The 24,829-nt window shown below is 38.0% G+C and overlaps 1 protein-coding gene across 1 annotated transcript in view; it reads left to right on the forward strand.

The window, feature by feature from the left end:
* Positions 1–14,832: 14,832 nt before the first annotated feature.
* Positions 14,833–24,829, forward strand: part of LOC311068733 (uncharacterized protein C14orf132) — a 28,043-nt gene continuing 18,046 nt past the window's right edge. The window contains exon 1 of the mRNA XM_084091358.1: positions 14,833–15,045. Within this exon, the coding sequence (XP_083947484.1) occupies positions 15,019–15,045 (27 nt within the window). The 5' untranslated portion in view covers positions 14,833–15,018. The remainder of the gene's footprint in view (positions 15,046–24,829) is intronic.

Here is a 24,829-nt window from a genome sequence, read left to right on the forward strand (position 1 = left end):
CCATCAAAAATATTCCCAGAGAGCTTGCAAACAGCAATAATAACATTGGTCTATAAATCGGGACATAAAGATATAGCAAGTAACTAGCCTATTGCTATCCTTCCTATTGTCTCAAAAATTAGAAGATCTTCGCTGAGCAATTAGTGGAACATTTAGAGTCTAACCAGTTGCTTTATCCACAGCAGTTTGGATTCAGGGACAAATATTCCACAGAAACAGCTGCTATTTTGACACTTTGACACTGTTAATCACAGTATTTGACTAAATAAATTAAATCAATTCAGTATGTCATCAGAAGCTTTGCAGTGGTTTAGGTCATGTGTGAGAGACAGCAATGTGTTAGGGTCAATGGGGTGAAGTCACCTTTGCATGCCAACAACATGGGAGTACCACAAGGGTCTGTACTTGGCCCACTGTTGTTTGCAATGTACATAAATGACCTTCCAAATTGCTGTCCGGGTGTCAGCTGTCAGATGTATGCTACCCAGCTTGGAAGTGAGCGCCTGACACAGGCATTACAGGATATTTATAAATGGCTTGAGTTGCCTCATTTAACTCTTATTGTTAAGAAAACAGTTTCCATGTGCTTCTCCATACAAAATAGGCCTGCAAGGGATGTATTTGAGGTGAGGATCAAGAATGAAGTAACTGAAGCAATGAATGAAGTCAAGTACCTTGGCATCATTCTGGATAAGAATTAAAAATGTTATAGTCAGGTTAAGTATATCTGCAAGAAGGTCAAACAAAACCTAAATTGTTTTGTGTTATTAGAAGGGATTTATCATGCAGTTTATCAAACTGCAAAACTATATATGCATGCAATGATATTTTCACATTTATCATATTGCATCACATCATGGTCACAAGTCTCTCCAACTAAATTAAATGGTACATGGACTGCATTTATATTGCGCTTTCACAGACCTATGGCCACCAAAGCGCTTTACATTGCCTCACATTCACCCATTCACACACCGACGGCGGTGTCAGCCATGCAAGGCGCCATCCAGCTCGTCGGGAGCAGCTGGGGTTAGGTGTCTTGCTCATGGACACCTCGACACTTGGTCAGGTGGAACCGGGGATTGAACCGGGAGGGGGAGGGGGAGGGGGAGGGGGAGGGGGAGGGGGAGGGGGAGGGGGAGGGGATACACCGCTCTACAGTAATTTGAAAGTGATTGCAGTACCAGTTTTGGCCACAATCTTACATACGGCTCCTTTAAAGCCTATTATCTCAATATACAAACAGGCAATAAAAGTTATGGACCAGAACCCATGATCATTGTGATGTTTAAAGAAAGCATAACCTTCTTAGCTTAGACAGTTTTATTGATTTTAATTATCTCAAACTGGCTTTTAAAAGTCTAAACAATGATTTGTTACCACCGTTTTCTACATTTGTCAGTAGGCGTCAGAGATCTCAGGGGGCAAACACTTCTCATAGGGCAAACACTATCAGTGGTGACTGTGTTGTCCCTACGTATAATACCTCTTTTGGTCCGTCTGCTTTCTCTGCAAAGGGGCCAAAACTCAGGAATGCTTTACCTACTAATTTGAAATTAGAGACCAGTGGCAATGCTTTTAACAGAGGACTTAAACAATGGCTAAAAACAAAACAACAGTGCTCACATGAATAGCCTACCACTGGGTTATGGTCTGACTATGTTGCCTTTGCTCTATTAGCTTATGTATGTCAATAATTCTGAATAAATTGCTTCTTTCTTTCTTTCTTTCTTTCTTGCTCCTGTAATCTTATCTTATCTTTCCCATTTTATTCCTTTTATTATTAGTATTGTTATTCTTGCTTTTACTGTTAGCATTGTTATTATTACTTTTATTATCAGCATTGTTATTATTATTACAGTTTTTTTTTTTTTTTTTTTGTGAAAAAGCCTCCAGTGGACAGGTGTTGAAAATTAGCATGTTTGCTAAAACACTCAAGCAAATACTTATGGTTTGTCCAATGTAATTGTGATGTCCATGTAAAATATAAATCTAATAAATAAATACATTTAAATCATAGCCATACTCAAATATTGTGTGAAAACATTAATGTTCATATTATTTAGGTACTTTTTAAATGCTAAAGGGCTAAAGAAATGTATAGGCAATTTTTAGCTGAATTTAACTGATATTTTGTTGACAGGCTTTTCCCACAGCATATGGAGCAAATTTGCAGCTGAGTATATTTGCTGTTGACAGTTTTCTAGGCCTTTTGATGTTCAGTGTTTATGGCTTCAATAAGCCTTACTGTCCTTAGGGACTCGACCATATTATGACAGACTCAGGTCATATTAACCTCCATTCTTCCTACTCTCAGAGACAGTTTCACATGGCAAAGCTTGACACACAAATGTCTTAGACAAGGGTAATATATACTGTATAAAATAATTTCAATAAATGAAACTGCTTAATTCAATTCAGATGTTTGATTTGTATTTATTTGTTTTGTTTAGAATTAATTCTGATGGTTAGTGCTAATTGTGGTGTCTTGGACACATTTGTTGTGACCACAACTTTCCTGGACACTTGTTCCCCTGCCCAGATAAATGCAAGGTCTGAATGTACGGCGGCAGACCGGCGGTTACGGTCTGGTGTGGTAAGGAAAGCACACAACGAAGGAGAATGTTTTGGAACACACATATACTGATCACTTGGAGAAATAACAGAGAACAAACACAACTCAAACCAAATACAAATGAGAACCGACAAAGACAGAGGGAGATCACAGAGAATATATACAGGTGGCAGGGAGGATTAAACTGATTAACAAGATAACTGAAGACACACAGCTGAACCAAAATAACTAATGATGACGGTGACCATGGAAACAAAGAAGTGGCGGGAAACACAAAATGGAGTTCAGAAACAAACTGACACACAACAACGCAGTCCTGAAGTGTCAGCTAGTCTCTCCCCTGTGAAGGCCCCCTTCTCCTTCCCTTTACGACTTTCGTGAAGACGTGAGGAGACAGGGGCAAGGGGAGGACCTTGTACTGATATGCCTGACACTCGAAGGCGAACCAAAGAAATTGTCTGTGCCGAGGCAAGAGCGCGACCTCTGCGTCCTAGTGGGATTCGTGCAGAGGCAAGATGTGTTTAATCGCCTCAGTCTGTTTCTTCACTGCTGAGAACTGCTGGGCAATGTCCCCAACAGTGTTGCCGAAGAGAGCAACCCTGCGAGATGGGGGCATCCAGAAAGCGCACTGTCGACCTCCCTCATCTCTGCAAGGTTTAGCCAGAGATGCCGTTCCTGGACCTCTAGTGCGAACAAGAGTGCGAACTGGCCACGAGCCCGCGCAGTACGCTCAGATACCAATCATCTAATCAAGAGTTTTCGGGACAGGTCAGAGGATTCCACTCGAGCCTGATGCTCTCGCCGGCCCGGGCAAGCGTCGCCACTAACTTTGCACCATACTCTGACTGGGTCACTCCATCTGATGGTGGGAGCCCAGTTGAGTCTTACACGTCAGAGGGCACTGGTCCATCCCCTGATAACTCATCCGGAGGCCCGAATGAGAAATCAGGTGCATCATGTGATGCAACTGAATCACACAAGAAATGTCAGTGAGACACTTCACATTTGGATGCATCTAATATAAGGAAGCATTAAAGGTCAAGCCACTGTGTGATTAGCCATTTAAGTATAATAAATTGGGACAGGAGCATTTACTCACTAAAGCTTTCAGTTATTGAGCAAAAGAGCTGATTTTCCCAAATGGGTCATTTTGTTCTGGACTCAAACTTGATTATTACAGGTTTTAATCTGAATCTTATTTAAGAGCTTTCTCTAAAGTGTCTTTCAAAGTTGGGAACAGTTCCCATTGGTTTTATCACCTCTAGAGCTATAGAGATTGGCAATTTGGTTTCATAAAACAGTGGCATTGCATACAAAGGGACACAGCTGTGGTGAGGTTGCCGGATATTTCCTCATTAAGGTTCTCATTAAAATGAGAACCAGCACATACTCATTTATTCCTCACAGTGAGTAAGACAAATCTGAGACATATTTTGAAAACCTCCTCAAGGTTGTCTTTGTTCTCTTTGTCTTTGTAGATGTCGTATCTGTGTACAAAATCCTAATGCAGATAAATGGATGCAAATGGTCAAATGTATTTATTTTGCTTACATTTTAACTACATGATTTTATATAAAATATTGTGTATTTATATCATGTAAATATTTTATTTCATTTCACAAAAGAACTCTATTCCAGAGACACTGCTGTTGCTATGGATACAGAGAGCCGACCAAACATAATGGAGAATCCAAGTGGCAAGACTTGCATAGTTATAAAGGGAAATAAAAGAGAAACCCTTTATCATATTTTAATATGCTATAAGATGTTTGAGCAATTGATGGAGCAGACTGACACAGTAACATTGGCTCAACCAATGGGGTGAGTTTAGGGCATGTTTTTATGTCTGGCCAATGACAGACAAGGGGAGTTTTCAAAATGTTTGCAACTCCTTTTTGGTGCCACTAGTGATACAAAACAGTTCAGCTTTAAACTTAAAAGATGCTGATGTGACTTCGGTATATTGTCTCCATAGTTCACTTTTAAAAAATATTTTTGAGGACTTGTGCAGTAAGATCCAGAGAAAATCTTATCCTTCAGAGAAAGGGCAACAATCAATAGAAACTTTTAATGATCATAATGACGTGACATCATTAAAATCATAATGACGTGACATCATCAAACCAGAATCAGAAATTAGAAATAAGCCTAAATTTGCTATTCTGGTGTTTATAATCAAACTCTCATCTGGGAAACTTTCATCTGTATATGCATATGCACACACACATATATATATAGTCGTGGTCAGAATTTTTGGCACCCCTGGTAATTATGAACAAACATGCCTGTGAAAATAAATCTGTATTGTTTATCCATTTGATTTTAAATAAAAAAAATCACAATATGAATTAAATGCTTTTCTCCAGAACACAGTGGCCATAATTATTGGCACCCTTTTATTAAATTGTTTTAGCAACCTCATTTTGCCAAGATAGCATCCCTTTTGAAGATCCAGTCGTGTCTGACAACTGAATAAGCTGGAGTCTGTTTTTGGATGAGTGAGGGGGATTTTTCTTGAAACACTCCCAAACAACATATGGTGATGTAGACGTTGTTTGATTTTTTTTGTTTGTTTTTTGGCTTTCTGACCCCCAAGACTCAACTAATCTCTGCAGTTCTCCATCTGTGATCCTTGGAGAGTCTTTGGCCACTCAAACTTTCCTCCTCACCATGCATTAAGACAATATAGACACATGTCCTCTTCTAGGCAAATTCGTAACATCTTTTGTTGATTGGAACTTCTTATGTATTGTCCTGATGGTGGAAATGGGAATTTGCAATGCTTTAAATTTTCTTACAGCCACTTTCTATTTTGCGAAGTTCAACAATATTTTTCTACACATCAGAACTATATTATTTGGTTTTACTCATTGTGATGAATGATTAGGGGAAGTTGGCCTTTGTGTTTCCTCATATTTATACTCCTGTGAAACAAGAAGCCATAGCTAGACAATTTCATGTCCCTAGTCACCCTGGAGTGCTAAAACATGTAAGTTTTAATAGGAATATACTTCAGAGATATTTTACTATAACAGTGTTTTGGAGAAGAAGATTTAATTCATATTCCCCACCCAAAGATCAAAAGGATAAACAATGCAGATTTATTTTTACAGCCATCTTTGATCATATTGACCAGGGGTGCCATTCTGACCACAAAGGGTCAAAAAGGATATTATGAAATATCATGGAGAGAAATTCAAATTTCTTGAAACCTATCTCAAACTAGACAAAATATATATGAAACCTGACCTGACAACGTTACTTTCATTAGCATAACCTACGGTATAGTCAGATTGATTCAGTCTTGGTGTTCTAGAAACATAATCTGTAGTGAAGCAGCTCTGATCATATTGAGTAAATCATTCTGACCTTTAACACCCCCAAAATTAATTTTGACTCAGCATGTGTTTGGCCCTCACCATTCACTCAATAGTGTCAGCTTCTCATCTGCTTTATGTAAGGGGAGTGTTTATATTCAATGAGCCGCCAACCTTCATTAGATAAAGAGCAAGGATAGATGCCCGTTAAACTGATTAAAGCTCAAGGGAGATGTGATCTTCATACAATCTGAAGATGAAAATAGTGCAGAGACAAAAATAAAACAACCTGGAAAATGGTGAATAAGTTCATTTTTGACCTAAAGAAAATAATATTTCCTGAATTCCTCAAAGTTGCACAAAGTATTTTATTTTAAATGAAAGCTTTTATCATTCCTATTCTTTAAAAGTGCTACTGAAAACAAACACATAACAGAATATGCATATCAATATCACGTCACTGAAATATCTGGAATCTGTAATGTAACATAAAATAGTTTGATTCTAAATATAATTTTTCGGTCAAAAGTTTAGAATAATTACGATGCTTACCAAGGCTGAAAAATAGTAATATTATAAAATATTAATACAATTTAAAAAAAAAAATAATGTTTTCTATTTGTATATATTTTAAAATGTAATTTATTCCTGTGATGGCAAAGCTAAATTTTCAGCATCATCTTCAACGTCACATGATCCTTCAAAAATCATTATATGATGCTGATTTGCTCAATTATTACCAATTATTATTGGTGCTCAAATATTAATAATGGTTCTTAATTATTATCAATGTTGAAAGCAGTTTGCTACCTAATCATTTTGTGGAATACATTATTTGATGATAGAAAGTTAAAAATAACAGCATTTATTTGAAAACATTATTTTTTTTGTAACATTATAAATATATTTACTGTCACTTTAGATCAATTGAATGTGTCCATGCTGAATAAAAAGTATTAATTTATTTGTTCGTAATTGCCCCAAACATTTGAATGGTAGTCTATCACAATCTTTTATTTAATTCATCATTTATTTATCTTAGCTTGAGGCCTTTTCCTGTTTTACTACATCGGTACTGTTGTGTTTTTTTATCTAGGCTGTAAGTAAATCATTGAAGGAGAGGAAAGCAGAGGGATGTCTCTTGGCCCCTTTATATAAATTGCTTTATATAAAATGTTTCCTGTAATAAATTTTGAAAAGGCAACAGCTATGCGTGCTTGATACCACACAACCACGATCAACATTTCCTTCTGTACTTCCATTAAAGCAGGGCTTCTCCCATGCATTAGTTACAGAAACACTCCTGAATTAGGTCGACAGAAGAATGCATACGTCTTTGTTGATGCAACCACACAGATATAGATTACTGTACTTTACTGGGAGCAGCTGTTATCAGACTGTAGAGGGAAAAGGAATTCCATTATTTGACGAAAAGCCAACCGGAGCAGAAAATCTACCCCATGGAGGAGTAACAGACTCGTGACCTTTATTTGCATTTACTATGTTTGTTTTCTTGGTGGAAAGGAAGAGCTTGTCTCTCCCATGAAATCCTATTCATTTTGAAACAATAACGCATTGCTTCTGCTTCCATTTTTGGTCTCTAACTCATGATTTAGAGTGCATCGTTTTGCAACTTTCTTTGCAATTAGTAACTCTGAAAAATTAAACCATATTGATGGTACAAAGTGTTTTAAAATGTATGAAATGAACGTCTTTTCAGATCACTCTGTGGGATCAATAAACACTAAAACTTGCTTCAATAGGGTGCTTCCTTCTAATGTTCACGCAATTTAAGCAATGAATGAAAATGCATAGAAGATCATAAAAAATAGGTTGAACCATCAGATCTGATTAGTGTATCTGCCATAGACAATCACTGAGACCTTGCAGAAAAAGCACTGAAAAATAAAGTTAAATTAAATGTGATGAATAGTAAAAAAAGCAAAATAAAATATTACAGAAAAAAGTATGTAAAAGAAAAAAAGACATAAGGGAACGTCTATTGTGCTTCTTAGTTTCACAGTTTTATTTTAGCTTGTGTATTACTCTGAAGAACTTCTCTGACACTCTGATTTCCACTTTTTTTATTATAAAAATGTAATTTGTAATACTTTTAAAATAGGAAATAGTCACATTGTGAGAAATTACAGTCTGAGGAACTAAGGAAACACGGGGCTTATAAACATAGGGAAACGTGATCTGGATGAAACAGGACAGGTGTGTGGGACTAATTAACAAACAAAGAAACTAGGAAATCAGGCAAACAGGATCAATCAGGACTACAGGACAAAACAGACCATAACCATTGCAAAAGTCTCATTTTGAGACATAAAGTTGCAATTATGAGATCAGCTTACTAGAAAAGTTAAAGAAAAAAGTCACATTGCGAGAAACAAAGTTGAATTTGCAAGATTTAAAACCACATTAAGAAAGGCAGTTACATTTCTGAGAAATGTACTATAAAGTGAATTTATGACTTTACGCAACGAGATTACGCAATTGTGAGGTCATGTTACTAGAAAAGTTGCATTCGTGAGATTTAAAGTCAAATTACAAGAAACAAAGTCGCATTTGTGAGATTCAAGGTCACATTACAAGACACAAATTTACATTTCCGAGATATAAAATCAAATTACGAGAAACAGTTGCATTTGCGAGATTTAATGTTACATCAGGCATATGAGAAACAAAGCCGAATTAACGAGATTTCAAAGAGATTATGAGAAATAATATGACATTTGTGAGAAATTAAGTCACATTGCGAGAAGCAAAGACGAATTTGCGAGACTTAAAGTCAAATTACGAGAAACACTGTGGCATTTTAGAAATTAATGTCACATTATGAGAATCAAAGCTGCATTTGCTAGATTTACAGTATGAGAAACATAATGCAAAGTAATTGTTCCATAAAAATAGTAAAGTTACTGATAAACAAGGTTCAGACAGTTTCAAAGTGAGTAATGGAGACACGGTATTTAGAAACACCAGTGGGATGAGATATATTCAAGAGTGTAGAGGGGACAAGAGCTTATCGTCCCAATTAAGCATCATCTGCTTAGCATCATAATGGCTTTTGGTATACGGGCTGTGAATATGTTTTGTCAGCTGTCTGGATTACACTTTACAAAATAGGGCTGTGGGTAATTGAAAAGTAAATCTCATGTATAAAATGAAAAATAAAGCAAAAAATAGGTACTAGCTATTCCCATAGCCTGAGGCCTCTGTTTAACATAATTTTGTATTTGTCTAAGCTCTCATTTCATTGTGCTTTCATGCATATCAAAAAAATACTGTATATGATCTACACGCCAATCACAAACATATGCCTGGAGGGTGAATCATCTATTTAATATGATATAATTCATATAAACTTGTTCACTTTCCAGGCCTGCAATGGCATTAGATCTACCCTTCCACTCAGATAACATTATGAGCAAAAAAGTCTCCAAAGACTTCATTCACAGAGGTCTGTTGCTATGAGACAAACATTTAACCAGAAAATATGCCCTAACCTTTATCGATGGCTGAAGGGATTTCCAGATTCTACATTAATAATTGATGCGCTGTGACCTGTTATTCTGAGAACAGCTGTGGGCGTCCCTCTGCCTCCAAACTCTCAGCTCAGCTGTATCAGCTCAAGTTCTATTATGCATTCAATGTCTGGACAATGTCACGGCTGGTGTGGTAAGGAACACGCTCAAACAGGAAATTACTAGAATAATTCCTTAAAATAGAACATTGGAGATCCAAACTCAGGAACACAGGATAATACAAACAACACATCAACATAAATTATACCGGACAAGGAACAGACAGAATTCAGGGTTTAAATACACAAGGAGAGATATTGAACAGAACTAGGAACAAGTGTAAGGTAAATTAATAACCAAGGGAACTAACTAGGCACACAGAACACAGGCAAACGAGAACAGGAAACAAAACCAAAACCAAAACAGAACATACATGTAACAGACAGCACTTGCAAAAAGAATTACATATTACTTACATTGAAAGATATTTCACTTTAAAAAAAGATGATATATTATAGAAATAATAGGCTAGCCTAGAAATTTAGATGCACCCTAGCGGCAGCAAATTTTATTTTGCAGCCAGTCTAGCAACTCTCCGTTGGCTTGCGATCTGGAAAAAACAAACTCTAGTCAGGCCAATCACATCGTGTATAGAGTCGGTGGGCGGGCTTAACATAATGATGGCAGAGTTGTGACGGTTCCGCGTGAATTCCCTGCTACTTGAAAACAAAGAAGATGGGTGCTGCTCCTGGCGAACAGCGCTATCCTATTGCGTGCAGAGGGAATTTGAAAGACAACCGTTTATCCCGCCCCTCGGATTGAGCCCTGCCAATGGTTTGTTCCCAGACCCAACATCTTGATGTGGGTCTGGCTTGTCAGGATAATAATTTCTACCAGAAAGACTCGGGAGAATAAATACTATAACAATTAACATTTATTAACAGCCCAACAAGCAATCAAGTTCTTTGGCGTAGGCCCCGTCCGTAGCTTGCAATCCGAGGGTCCGGATCTGCATATCCTGCCTGAGGATGAAGGCAGGGGCGCAGCTGACCCCCTGCAAGGTATAGGAAGGGACCATCCTGGTGGTGGTGGGGTGGATGGAGGGAAGAGGCCATCCTGGTGGTGTTGGGGGGGATGGAGGGAAATACCCATCTTGGTGGTGGTGGAGAGGATGGAGGTGAATTGAAGCGTCAGCATCTGCGAACTCAGACGTGTATGTACCAATCTTTTATACCACAAGTATAGGAATATGATTGGATATATCCATGTATAGATGAGAAGGTAATAAGTGACGTAACAATTGAGTCTTCCCGGCAGAACTTATGCTAGAGCTTCATAGGCTATACTTTAAAAGCATATACTTAAAGCTACAATATGTAAAAAAAAATTCACCGCTAGGGGGCGCTAACCTCTTACAATAACAAAGGTGTAGGCGGAATTATGGAACTTGTCGTCATGCCGATGGATCTAATAATGTTTATGGATGAGTGAATACATTGATGTTTTTAACATGACTGTGGTATGAAGCAGGTCACGATTGCTAATAAGAGACAGATATCAGCGCCATAAGCGAGTCCTGCGGATATAAAGGAATAAGGACATTTCATTCTACCGAACATATCCGCAAGTGCTGTATTACTACTCACACAGGTCAGTCTATTTGACGAATTAAACTTGTGAGGTAATGCAGTGCTGTTTCACTTGGTCTACACTATCACACTAAACTGCATTTGAGTGTGTTGAAAGTTATAATGTTATTCTATGTGATAGTTTATCTGTATGAGACTAGCAGTAAACTAGATCAACATTAGAATAACATACTGATCATATTCTAACATTTCATCATGTTGAGCTATATAACATTGATTAGTTTTATGTACATTTGCTCATCGTCTAATAAAGTACATGCAGGAGTGGCGTCTCTGTCAAGTTGAAGTTTGGTTATGGGTATGGTTCTAAGACTTTTTGCTTCACCATCTGTAACTCACTGAATTTTCGAGCTAGAGTGATCAAACCTTTATATAGGCACCAATCCAAACCTCTGCAAGAATATCACAGCTTTTATATTTATATTTTTGACGTCCAATACATGGTGTGCCTTTGTTACATGTGTGCATGTCCCAGACCAGACAGGTCCATAGTGTTGACCAAGATCCGGCCCACATCTGGGCTGTGTGGAATCCACGTGTACCAGATGTGGGCCGGATCTGGGCCGACAGTATGTTGCTGTCTGGGGTGTGTGTTAATGTGTGCATGTGTGTACAAATTACTAGAACTTACTTCCTTAGCGTTATATATGCTTAATGACCTCTTGACTCCAGCGTGACTGTGTAAAGAAAAACACTGTCAATGTGTGTGTGAGTTTGTGTCAATGTGAATATTCTCACAATGGTTACAAATACATGTTGTTAACACTGGAGTGCAGGCTTGGTGGGCCCAGAGACTGCATTGGGGACATTTTACCCACACATCCTTTGGTCTTGAGTTGTCAAATGGCTCCATACAGACAGCACAAAAGTTTTTGTTGTCTGAGGTTTCAGAATCCTCACTATTGGCTTTCAATATTGTCTCTGCAACTGATCTGACTGACCTGCCCTTCTTCCTCATCAGTTCCTTTTTTTTAAACACTGGCAGGCACACCTCCATCTATCTTTCTTTTCCAATGTCTACACATTCTGTAAAATACTTCAAAAGAAACTGTTCTTGTATGTATGGGTATGGTTGTAACACTTTTTAATGTGTCAGCAATTGTTTAACTAGCTGTATTAGCAAAAAGGTATCACATTTTGCCTGAGGAAAAACAATTTAATCAAATATAAGTTAAAATATTTGTATCTGCAAAAGTTTAAGTACTAAACAAAATATAGCTTTGGTCAAAATAATTCCATTCTTACCATTCTTAAAATCATTTGTTTTCTTTATAAAATCTGCATGTGCCTATTTCCAGCCTTGACAACCATTCATATAGGATCTGGGAGGAAGTGAGTAAAAACTGAAAAGATAATAGGATCAATCAATTACTCCTTATCCTTGATTTAACCTTGGTTATCCTTGATTGGTGGAATTGATGGAGTCTCCCCGTTTTACAACCATTCCTGGTCTCCCCTAAAATGATAATTAAGTACTCTACATGTGGTTTAGTATGTTAATCAACACAAGTGTACTTCTTTAAAACACTACAAAAGATTATTCAAGCAATGATTTAAAATGTACTTTAAAATAAATGTTATTACAAAGTGCACTTTTTACTTACGCATGTTAAGAAAGTCATGAAAATGCACTCTCTTTAAAGTGTAACTCGATTTGTATTGCTAAAGTGTCTGTAGTATATGTAAATGGACAATGTTTACTCTTTCTTTGTGTTACCTGGACCGAGAAATTCACTTTTATTTGTCAGCAAAAGTCCGCCGGGTGATGCAAAAGGTGACCTATTTTCGTGGTCATCCGGTTTGAAATGTTGACTACAAACAGGGAGGTTTTTCAGATTTTCTGTCGTGGCATTCTCTCAGTATTTACATTATTTTGCCTTTAGCCACTGCTTACAACACACTGGATCCTTCACTGGAAACCAAAACGTTTTTTCAATATAAACCTGGGAACAATACAAGTCGACATCATTATGACAAAAAGTTTAAGAAGTATTTCCTACTAAAGCAATCCTACTATTTGACCTTGGTAAGCAGACTGTTGACAGGCAGGGCCTTGGACGGCAACATGCCCAGTGCATCATGGGTGTCCTATTTTGCAAAAAGGAAGACTAATGACTAATGGGGTTGGATGTGGGAATATCCCAAATTAAATGTCCCACTTCAGACCAGTGAGTTCCAGGCAATAAGACGTCAAGTCCACATGTTGACCATTATTTTTGTGTCAATTATTGCAAAAACTGAATAAAAACAACATAAAATCGTTTTTGAAATCAGCTGACGAAGAGCAAAAACTAGGGTATTTTTACATAAACTTGATGTCAAATGTTTGTTTTTATATTTTCCGACATTTTGGAAGTGGCGTCAAATGACGTGTCTCGCTGAGGTTGATCGATGTACCCTGAGTTCACAGGTCGAATGTCCGACTTTGAGTGGCATTCCAGATGTTATTTCCAAGAACGAGGTGGGAAAAATTTCGAGCTGCCTGGAACACAGCATTAGACAGCCACGTTTTATTGAAAGCCCATTTTGCCAGCGGTGAAGTATCTCTTTAAGTACAATTAAGTGGCCCTTTGTTTCATTAATATTATATTATACTTTTACTATACTTTGAAGTAGCCTATACTACTGTAGCAATTCAGTGCAATGAAGAACACTTATTTTTCACAATGCATCTCATCTAATGTTTGTTTGTTCATCACACATCAATGCATTGTCATAAAGCATGCTAGGTACATCTTGAATGTTGTGGTCAAATGTGCGAAAGTTCACCAAGAGTACAGCCATTCTGTCCTCTAAACCCCATTAAGATGCCAAGAGGGTGACATATTCGTGCTCACAGACTTGAATGCCTCTCGCATTTGCAATTCAGATTATTGTCATGCACAAAACAGAGAGAGTGTGGCGTTTCAATAATCTTCCATTAACAGATTGTATACATGTGTCAACAAGTACTGACTTGAGACCACCAGCTCCTCAAACATGTTTTTGACTATAATCTTGAACCAGGAAGAGAGCCAGTTTGATTATATGGCATTCCAACATTTTTAAAATGACCTTATTTTGAACCCATATTGCTTTTATTTACCATTAGTTAGAAAGATGCCAACAAGTTAGAAGGTGCCAAAATTAGTTTTCATTAATAGCACCAGTTTTTCTCCAATCTCACCTCTTGCTGATTATTTGCAACATTTTTGATTTAAAAAAAAACAAAAAAAAAACATTATATTTTTATGGTAGCCTTGTCATAAAAATATGGATCCGGATACATTAAATGTTTGACGCGTCCTGACTGCCGTATTAATTATAAAAAGATTTTTCTGCATTTGGTTTCATATTCGTAAGTCTCCTGCCTGAGCACACCATTATGAACAGAAAGGCTTATACGTTTACCTCTATCAAAATATGTTTTCCGTTAAATAGATTTGACTAGCTAATTTATTTACTGTTAGAAAATCCATAAGTAAAATAACGTTCTTGGTTGACTACCATTTAAGGCTGTAGAAATAAATCATAGTCATATTTTTGGTGCCGACAAATCGAACATAATTGGCTTAGAAGGAGCTTTTCTTACTAAATATTTCGAGCTCATACATGTGGCGCATCTACAAAAGCTTTGTCTAAAATCTTTTCGAGACGTTCGTTTGGCGTCACACAAGGTCTCTCTCTCTCTCTCTCTCTCTCTCTCTCTCTCTCTCTCTCTCTCTCTCTCTCTCTCCCCCTCTCCCCCTCTTCTTGTTTCTTCTCCTCTGCTCTGTCTCATCCTCGTCTCGCTGTTGATCCGTCTCTAAAATGATCGCAGACGCACATCAGATGTTCAGGATTCATGTACCTGGAGGCTGTACCTCAACGATGTTATTTGGGAGTAAATAGGTTACAGAGACGACACAGAAAGCGAGCTTACCTGACCTTCCTGAAGCTTTAGTTATTCTTCTGATAAGCAAATCATCATGGATCTGTCATTTATGGCCGCGCAGGTAAGACATTTCACGCTTCGTCTCTAAGTTTATGTGGAACTCAATACAAACTTCAGCTTATCATATCAGCAAAACTAATTCGATTTGTACTGTATATACTGTAGAGTCCAAAACTCTGAGACAACATTAAAAATGGGATTTATACGTTTTTTACACGGTAGTAAACAGAAAGTTTCAGGATTTCCAGGAAATTTAAAACAAAGATAAGTTATGACTATGTACTTGTTAATAATAAGATTGTGTTTATAAGTGTTTGAACTGCTTTGCACAAAAAGGTCACATTTTCTTTTTTTCACATTAAGCTCAAGATGCTCTTTGTAACATTATCAAATCATGCTGGGTAACAAAGATCATTGATTTCTGCAACTTGTGGAGTTCATGACAAGCCAAATACTCATTCTTCCTATTGACGCACTTTAAAAATTCAACCTGTATCCATGTGACAGCTATTACTTCAACAATATTTTACTTTAAAAAAAAGTCAGGTGCACTTATTGTCACTGTTGCAATCAGAAACCATTAGTTTTATATATAACAATCAAATTATCTAGTTGCCATTTAGTAAACAGTGATTGCGATCTTACTGATACACATAAATACATAAGAAAAGACAGACAGACGATAGATAGATAGATAGATAGATAGATAGATAGATAGATAGATAGATAGATAGATAGATGTGTGTGTGTGTGTGTGTGTGTGTGTTTGTGTGTGTGTGTGTATATATATATATATATATTTATATATATATATACACACACACACACACACACACAAACACACATTATAACTATACATATACATATACATATAAAATAAATAAAAGCCAAAAGCATACAGTAAATGTAATCATAAAATTATAAATGCTTCATCCACTCATTTTGCAACAAGTAGCTATTATTGAAATTAAATAAGTCCTAAACATGTATGCAATTTATTAGACCATGAGAATGTGAGTGCAGTGTGCATGATTCAGAGAGCAATAAAATTAAGAAATGATAGGAACAACTGCAGGTTTTGTAATGAGCTGTAAAGCAATTATTGGTGAAAGGCTAATAGGAGAGAACAGCAGTACTCAAGCTTTATAGTCATGTTCATTTCCTTGTGTTTGCAACTTTGCAGAAAAAAAATATATATATCTAAAGGCAAAAGTATAAAGTCTTTTAAAACACTGCAGCAGAGGAAAGTTTGTTAAAAGAAAACTCCCCCATGGCAGCCATTTTACTGGAGTTTGATGTTTAAAAAAAAAAAAGAAATTTGTTTTATAAGCCAATCCTCTGTGATCACACACAGTGCTTGTTTTGGATGAATACTTTCTTGTAGGCAAACGAGCGAGACGAGTTTTGCTTGGAGCGACATCAGAAAATTGCACTGGCAGAGTCATTTAAAAGGATGTATCCAAGCGAAGTGAACATCATTGCAACATCAGCCAGGAGTGCAACTAAACATCCTTTTCCCTCTTACTGGATGGGCTATGGAAATAACTTTAGGTGTAGTTTGTGCAGTATGAATTTGATCAAAGGCCAGAAAGAGATAGGTTGCAGGGCATCAAAGAGTGATCTCTCCATTAGTGTTGTGTCTTCTCTCAGTGTCATTTCTCTTGACAGCCTAGAGGCAGAAGCTTTAATATTAATGGCTGTGACTAACTTAGAGCCATGCTAGCTCAAAATTAGCCTGCCAGAACAGTGCTATCACCAAGAATAGACATGGCCCTCATACAGTCATGTCTGATAGGTAAGATTTGGTTTGACTAATGCCAAGTCTGGTCTATTTCAGAACCGACCAAGTGACTGTACAAATTGGTTTGAGGTCTTTAGCTTCTATATGCTATAAATACTCTCAGTGGAGAGTTTTAGAGTTGGGCCAAATCCGAATATTCGGCAGTTCAAGGCTTAATGATTTTTCAGTTTGGTTTCATCCCACATTTGTGCCCTTGATGCAAATTAATCTTTGGCTTTGTGTTTTGACAGGTGATAAAAGATGGCCGTGGTTTCTCACAATGGCCCTGATTGCTAACGAGATTTCCACTAATTCTCCAACCTGCCTCATTTATCTCAGATAGTGTTGGATATCTGCCTTTAATTAAATCGCTTCATTTTGCTTAGATGGTGTAGAACGGTGGAGCTAATTTTTTGGGGGAACAAGCTAAACTATATCAGTGATGTTACAAAACGTTATGCAACTTATACATAGAGTACTGTACTAATAATGCATGGGAAAACTAATTTCTTTCCTGTTCAAAACAGGCTTTCAGAAATGGTTCACTTTCATTTTTTCACCTAAGATTTTGAGGTATAAAGTAGAACATATTTGCGCTTAGTGAAATGAACTCAATTGCAAGTTGAGTCTCCTGTGTGCAGCACTATTTTTGTAAGTTGCTGACTATGTAGAGCGTTCTAAATCTGATCAATTATGTGTTAACAGTTAGGAATTTGGAAAAGCACTGTTGACTTCCATAGTAACGAACTTGAAGTCTTTTCAATATCTGTCCTCTATGCTTTTCAGAACCTCTTTTGCTGCCTTCATCAAAGACAGATATTAAAGAGAAAGTGGCTTATTCTTTTAGCTCTATATTGTCTGATAACTTTTGGTTATGTGAGTCTTTGGCATAGACGTCGAGCCCTTTAGATGGGTAATTAATCTTGGGTATCACTAACATAAAATGCTGTTTTACTCATAAGATGTGCCCTCCGATTACTTCTTTTTTTGTGTTGGTGTGTTGCTTGGGTCACACAATTTATTCATAGTACCAGCGTAGAAGATGCCATGAGTAGAATTCTTAGTCTTCGTGACTTCAAGTAAAAGTTTGGCTGGTTATCACAGTCCAGTTAGTCCCATCTGGAAATGCCATAAATACACCATCTGCCTTCAAAAACATTATTAGTCTCAACACACTCCAAGTGCTCGTTTGTGCTATTTTCTACAGTCCACATTGAATGGTTTCCCTGTCATCTGCATCCCTTGTTTCCAGCAAATGAAAAAAATATCCTCATTTCGCCTGTGCACCTTTTCATCAGCCTTTGAACCTCACTACATGCATATCGGCTTCCTTTATTTCCCCATTGGCCCATGGCTGCTTTTTGATTCATAATACTATGTCTTATTTTTGTGAATGCTTTGCCGAGGTTTAGCCTTGGGTCTGTCTGTAGACTCTCTGACAGTCACTGAATCCCTAATGCATGTTACACGTTTGTGGGCAGTTCTCCTTTGGGACAACTCTGTACTAGTAATACTCTAGTCTACAGTGATGACACATGCTTTTTCACCTGGCCCTTGGTACCTTTTGTTAAATGTAGTCATTTAGTTAATCATACTGCATTTGCATTCGAAATTCAAATTAACGTATATTTTTTCTGTCTTTGTGTATTAGTGGTAATGCTCAGTATATCATCAGTCTTATCGCCTATTATTTATGTAAATTGGGTTCACCTTTTTGAGTTATTTCTCTTTAAAAAAATAAATAAAATGCATTTACACATTTATTATCGGTAGACCCTCAGGTAAATTTTACTTAGATATATACATATAGTCAAAATCTAAAACAGTTTGAATTAAAACAGTGACCTTTTTGTTGTTGTATTTACTAGGTAGACAAACTTGGCATAACTGTGAAAACAACAGTTATGCTAAGTTTGGCTACCTAGTAAATGCAACAACAACAAAAAGGTCACTGTTTTAATTAAAACTGTTTTAGATTTTGACCATAGGCATAGTATACAGTACATGCTGTAATTATTAAATTATTCACCTTAGCAACATGCTAAATCATGCCAGCAATGTGCTAAAACATGCTAGCAGCATTATAATTCAAGCTAGCAATTTATTAAAATTGACTATTTTACATTTTGCCGAATTGGTGAACATTTACTTTTTATGAGAAAAAAAGCATGACGATCCACCCTTAAACTAACCTTCAGTGGGGCCTGGGGCATCAGCAGGTTGTACCAAAAATGTAAAAATGAGATCATACAAATTCGCAAAAGCATAAAATAGATGTTTTGGTCGTCTTAAAAAGTCCCTTAGTATCATTTTGTGGCAGTAGCTATGATACAGTGATGGTATACCGTAGTATTGGTATACCTTAGGCCAGATTCCTGCAAGGGTCCTGTTTGGTAAACCCACACCCGCAGTAGTTAAGAGAACACCCATCCTGTTATCCAACAGCAGCACTAATTTAAATCCCATACCCAACCAAATTCGCAAAGACCGTGACCCAAACTGCACCCACTTTAAATCTACTACATGTAGACAAATGATTTACTTTATCATGTCACAAGCAATCAAACCACCATTATGCATTCAGTTTATGCATTTAAGAAAAATATACAAGCAGCCCAACAAGGAAAAAAAAAAAGATGATGAGAACGTGCATCTGTCATGTAAACCAGGGGTTCCCAAACTTTTTCATTCTAGGACCCACCTAGACAAGTATAATCAATCTCAAGACCCACTTGCACTGGTGCTACCAAATTTCTCAGTTGGTCGCACCAGCATGATTTGGTCACACATTTTTATTTTATTTTTTTGCTACATGCCATGGGATTAATCAATGCATGCTGATGAATAGTGGTCTTATTCTGCGTACCCTAGTTTTGCACTGATGTAAAAAGACTGACAGTGACAAGACCTAGCAAAATATTTTAAACTTTTAACTCTTAAAAAAACTTTAAAAAACATGTATGTTCTTTAATGTTTGATTATAATTTTACCATCTTCACATAGGGATGGGAAATGATATTTTTATCAATAATAATAATGTCACTGACGATTCTGATTATCGATCCGATTCTTTAACGATTCTCTTATCGATTCTTGATCACACTGTGTGGAAAAATTTTGTCATATACTTTTCAAAAAAAAAAACAAGGGGTTTTATTTATTTGAAAGCTTAAGCTTGAGTAAGCAAACTGTACTTTTTATGTAATTTATGTAATAAATAGAACCTTATTGTAAAGTGCTATTCAGACGTCTCCTGAGTTCACTGTTGGAAAGATCAGTTGTTTTAACCATTCATTAAAATGAATCGTTCAAAGGAGTCATTAGTTCGCGAATTGGACGTGTGTGCGTTGTGTGATTATCCCAGCAGAAGGACATGGACATCCAAGATTTGTGTCAACACAGAAAACATTTCATCACTGGATAGTTTTTTTCGTTTAATTAAAGTGTTGTTTTATGTCAGCTGAATGTCTGGGATGCTTTTCAGAGAAGATAAGGCAACTTATTTAGCACAATTCACACCCAGAGTTAATTAAGGAAAAAAAAATCTCCGAATGCTCCACATGAAACTTTGGTCTTCCGACCTTTTACCACGTGTCGATTTATTTTGAGAGAGAGCAAGACAGCGCTTAGTTTGGAGACGGTGAAGTCTTGTTTACACTTTCGCCTGGCTCCGAAGAGAGAGAGAGCGCGCGCGCCCGCGCGACCGGGGCTCTCTCTCTCTCTGCTCGTTCTTTCAGTTAAACATGCACTGTGGCTCTGTCACAAGCGCAGCAGTTTATCTACATTACTCACCGATCAAATAAGACTTTGGCGGGACAAAAAATCACTTTGGCGGGGGCTAAAACTCACTTAAGAGTTGTTTGGTCATTAATCGGACTGGTTTTGTTTCACTTATCGTAACGTAAATTTAGCTGCAGCTAAGTTCCTTTGTGCGACCCACCTTTTCTCACTGTGTGACCCACAAGTGGGTCGCGACCCACAGTTTGAAAACCACTGATGTAAACAATACAAAACGTTTGCCTACATATGAACAATCTGCCTATACAGGCTATTTTGAACAAGTGTATAATTACACACAATAGGCTATACGCTTAAATGTCTCTAAATTAAAAGAACATAGCCAAATACGTGTCACAAGTTGGTTGCGTACATGCACGAAGACGAAGGAGATTAGTTATAAATGTCTTTAATGACAAAACTAGTTAAAATAGAAAACTAACACAAACACAACATTGACGAAAACGAACAGAGAATGAGGGAGAACACAGGGTATAAATACACAGAGCAAACAAAGGGAACTAATGAGATAATTGATGAAGTGACAGGAATAATGTCTAATTAACCAGACAGCGAAACTAGGTCACAGGGAACACTGGACACAGCATACACGTTACAGTACACCCCTCGGCGTGTCCTCATGCCGTAAATAGTGTAATTGAGGAGGCAGGGAGAGGGGTCTGGAGGAGGGTGTGGAAAATCCAGGAAAAACCAACACAGTCCAGGGCAATCTAGTCACTCCATGGGGGAGTGGAGGGTGGAAGGAGCCAGGGGGAAGCCAGGAGCAGGAGTCTGATGGAAATCCAGAGTCCAGCCAAGATGATGCCCCACATGATGAAGGAACCAGGGCGGAGGAGTCTGGACGACGGGGCGAAGTGGAGTGACTGGATCAGTGGCTGGAGGCTGAGCCAGGGGATCCAGACGGTGCTGTTATACGGCTGGCCCGAGATGGATCCACACCACAGAGGGATGGTGGAGAAGGAACAGAGGGACTGACAGAGACCGCAGTGACTGGGTAGAGTTACTGACAGAGATCTGAAGAGGAGGAGAGGGAGGGCATACTGGAAGTACTGGAGAATAATTGCTGTATGGAACCATTGGAGACACAGGAGAACTACGACTGGACAGAACCAGCGGGTAGACTGGAGATTCAGGGCTGGGTAGGATCAGCAGGGGTATGGAATCACCCTCTTCAACACAGTCCTCATTAAAACAACAAAATAAATAATCCAGACACATTCCACCTTTTGTGGCGGGAGTGTGTGTGGGGCTCCACTCCATTCCCTCATAATCAACGAGGACTCCTACAGCGGTGCACAGTGTTGCCGGCTCACACACCTGGTCAGACGATTGTCGAGGCTCTGGCTCTGAGGCAATGTTAAGCTCAGCCTTTTTCATCGGCTCCGGCTCATTCCTTGCAGCAGGCTGAATTCCTCCGTCTGCGATGGGCTCAGGTTCATCTACCTTACAGCTGGGTGATGGCAGATGGCAAATTCCCCAAAGGACCCACACCGGGCAGGTGTGCCTTCGTTTCTGTGTTCAGGCTTACATGGAAGAAGATGCACAGCGATCGTCCAGGAAGTTGGTGAGGCATGCCAGATCTAGAAATCCTCTGGTGTGGGTCTCGAGGGATTGCTGCTCCTGCTTGAGGCATAAAAGCTGGACAGTCGTCTATTTTCGGTTTGGTTTGTTCTTCTGTCACGAGTTGGTTGCATACACGCATGAAGACGAAGGTGATTAAGTATAAATGTCTGACAATGTAATAACAACGCTCTGGAGATCAAACAGGAAACTAATATAAACACAACTTAACATTGACGAGAACAAACGGAGAATAAGGCAGAACCCAGGGTATAAATACATAAAGCAAACAAATGGAACTAATGGGATAATTGATGAAACAACAGGTGAAAATAATGACTAATTAACCAGACAGCGAAACTAGGTCACAGGGAACACTGGACACAGCATACATGTTACAATATGAGCCTTTACTCTCATATAATATCGGGAATATTTTAGCCGATTGTCTCTCCAGAAACTGCAGTGTATACATGGCCGTTGATAATCTCAGCAGCATGAAAGATACAACTTTTATTCAAATTGCGAATAGATTATATTCAGAAAGCTAACAAAGAACACTCCCTTAATGACTGAATCTATCAATCACGTGGAAACGCTGTGCTCAGTGCTGCAAATCGCGTTGCAATTAGAAATGTTATTTAGACATTTGTAAGACTGAAGAGCGTGAACACAAGTAAGCACAGGACTATCAGTAGGTACCGAATTGAGTCGAAATAGTCTTGGCTATTGGACCCGCAGTCTGCCTGTGCCTATTGATTCCTGAACCGCACCCGCACCACAAATGACCACGTTAATATTTCACCTGTTACATCAAATATTAGCGGTTCACCCGTCGCCCGCGTGCAGGATTCTGCTTTAGGTATACCTTAGCTATTTCTTGGTACTAAATTATTACCATATTCATGTACCATGATCCATCCATCCATCTTCCCACTAATTTGCAGGGTCCGCTTCACACACACATTTGATTTGGTATAGGTTTTACTTCGGATGCCCTTCCTGACACATTCACATATTCACATTCACACACATATCCAATCCACCTAACCTGCAACTGTGGGGGAAACCAGAGCATGGAGTAAAATCATGCTGACACAGGGAGAAAATGCAAACTCCACAGAGAAACTCTCATCCGGGGTTTGAACTGGGGACCTTCTCGCTGTGTGCTACCCACTTAGCCACTGTGCCACCCCCATTCATGTACCATGATATTTGCATGGTACTCCAAGGTACTTTAAAGAATACCATGTCGAAGCCATGGAAATGCCATGACACTTTTTTGGTACTACTACTGTTTTTGCACACTGTTTTAACATGTCTTCACCTGCATTACAGAGCTGTTCACAAGCTGCTGGTGTTGAACCTAATAAAATTTCATGTCTGTGTTTTATGGAGTGAGAAAGCACTCCAATTGATTCAGTGTGTGACTGAGCTAACTGAAAGATTCAGACCGATTTGTTAATCAATTCTTTAAATAGAGCTGACTTACAATATTGATTCATTCATGATTCGGGCTTCGCTATAGTTGTGATTCTAAGAAGCTGACAGAATATATATTCATATGGTATGTTGTATATTTTTAGCGAAAACAAAACAAATAGCTTGTGTCAGTGCTACCCTGCTACTTAATCAATAAAAAAGCTTTGCTACTGAAAAGCTACATACTTTTATAAACAAAGAATCTGCCACCTCACCACTGAGAAATGTAAATTGAGTGTTTGAGGTGAAGATACTGCACAATGCTGGAAGTGATAATCTTTTAATCAAGGCTAATTCAGGTTATTTAACAAATTTTAGTGTCTGTGACACTAAAATTGTGAGCCAAGACAAATTTGCAAACTACTAATGAGGGAGTTCTCGTCCGTTTCAGCCAGCTGAACAAATGCCACATCACCAATCTCAAATCTCCTCCTCTGAGACCCAAGTGTCATTCCCCGCGTCTCCCTGTTTTCTGAGGACAGTGATGCCTGGATGGGTAAATGTGGGCCCATAAGGACGATAAGGCAGCGGGAGGGGGGCCGGAAGCTTGTTCAGCGCTGCTGTGAATGGAAATGGCACTTCACTGTAGATAATGCTGTGGAGTTCATTGCACACTGATTAATTTGCTCTAGCCAAAGGATTCCTTCTCTCAGAGGCACAAGCTAATGGTTCACATAAGGTGTTTTTCCTCCCATCTGCCTCTCTTGTATTTTGTGAGCAGTTCTCCGACATGTGGTGATACTGTTATGTAAGCCGTCACATTTATGAATGCATGTGATTCAATCTCAGATGGAGAAACCTAATGTATTTAACTGATGTGTGCTGGAGGCACAACATTTTATGTGAGGTCAAAAGGTTAAAATATTACCAACACATATTGGTAATGCTATAAGATTCACCACCACCCCACTCTTTTTTTTTTTTTTTGTTCTTTTTTTTAAAAAAATTGGCATGGTCTACTTATTTGATGCAATGGACACCCAGTTTAATATTTTCATGTATAAAAGCCCTTTTATACTCTGAAAAATAGAGTGCTGTTATATGTATAAGCTCATAAAACAAGAAGAAACATAAAGCTCTAATAATTTTAATAATGTTTACACTTAATAATAAATTAAATTAAACTAAAACTAAAATTTTCACATTTTCATGTGGCTATGTCTTAGTCTGCCCTCAATATAATGTATAAAATCCAATCTTCTATTATTACTATTTACTTTCTATT

This window comes from Abramis brama (assembly GCF_963993115.1).
Source record: "Abramis brama genome assembly, chromosome: 18".
Taxonomy (NCBI): domain Eukaryota; kingdom Metazoa; phylum Chordata; class Actinopteri; order Cypriniformes; family Leuciscidae; genus Abramis; species Abramis brama.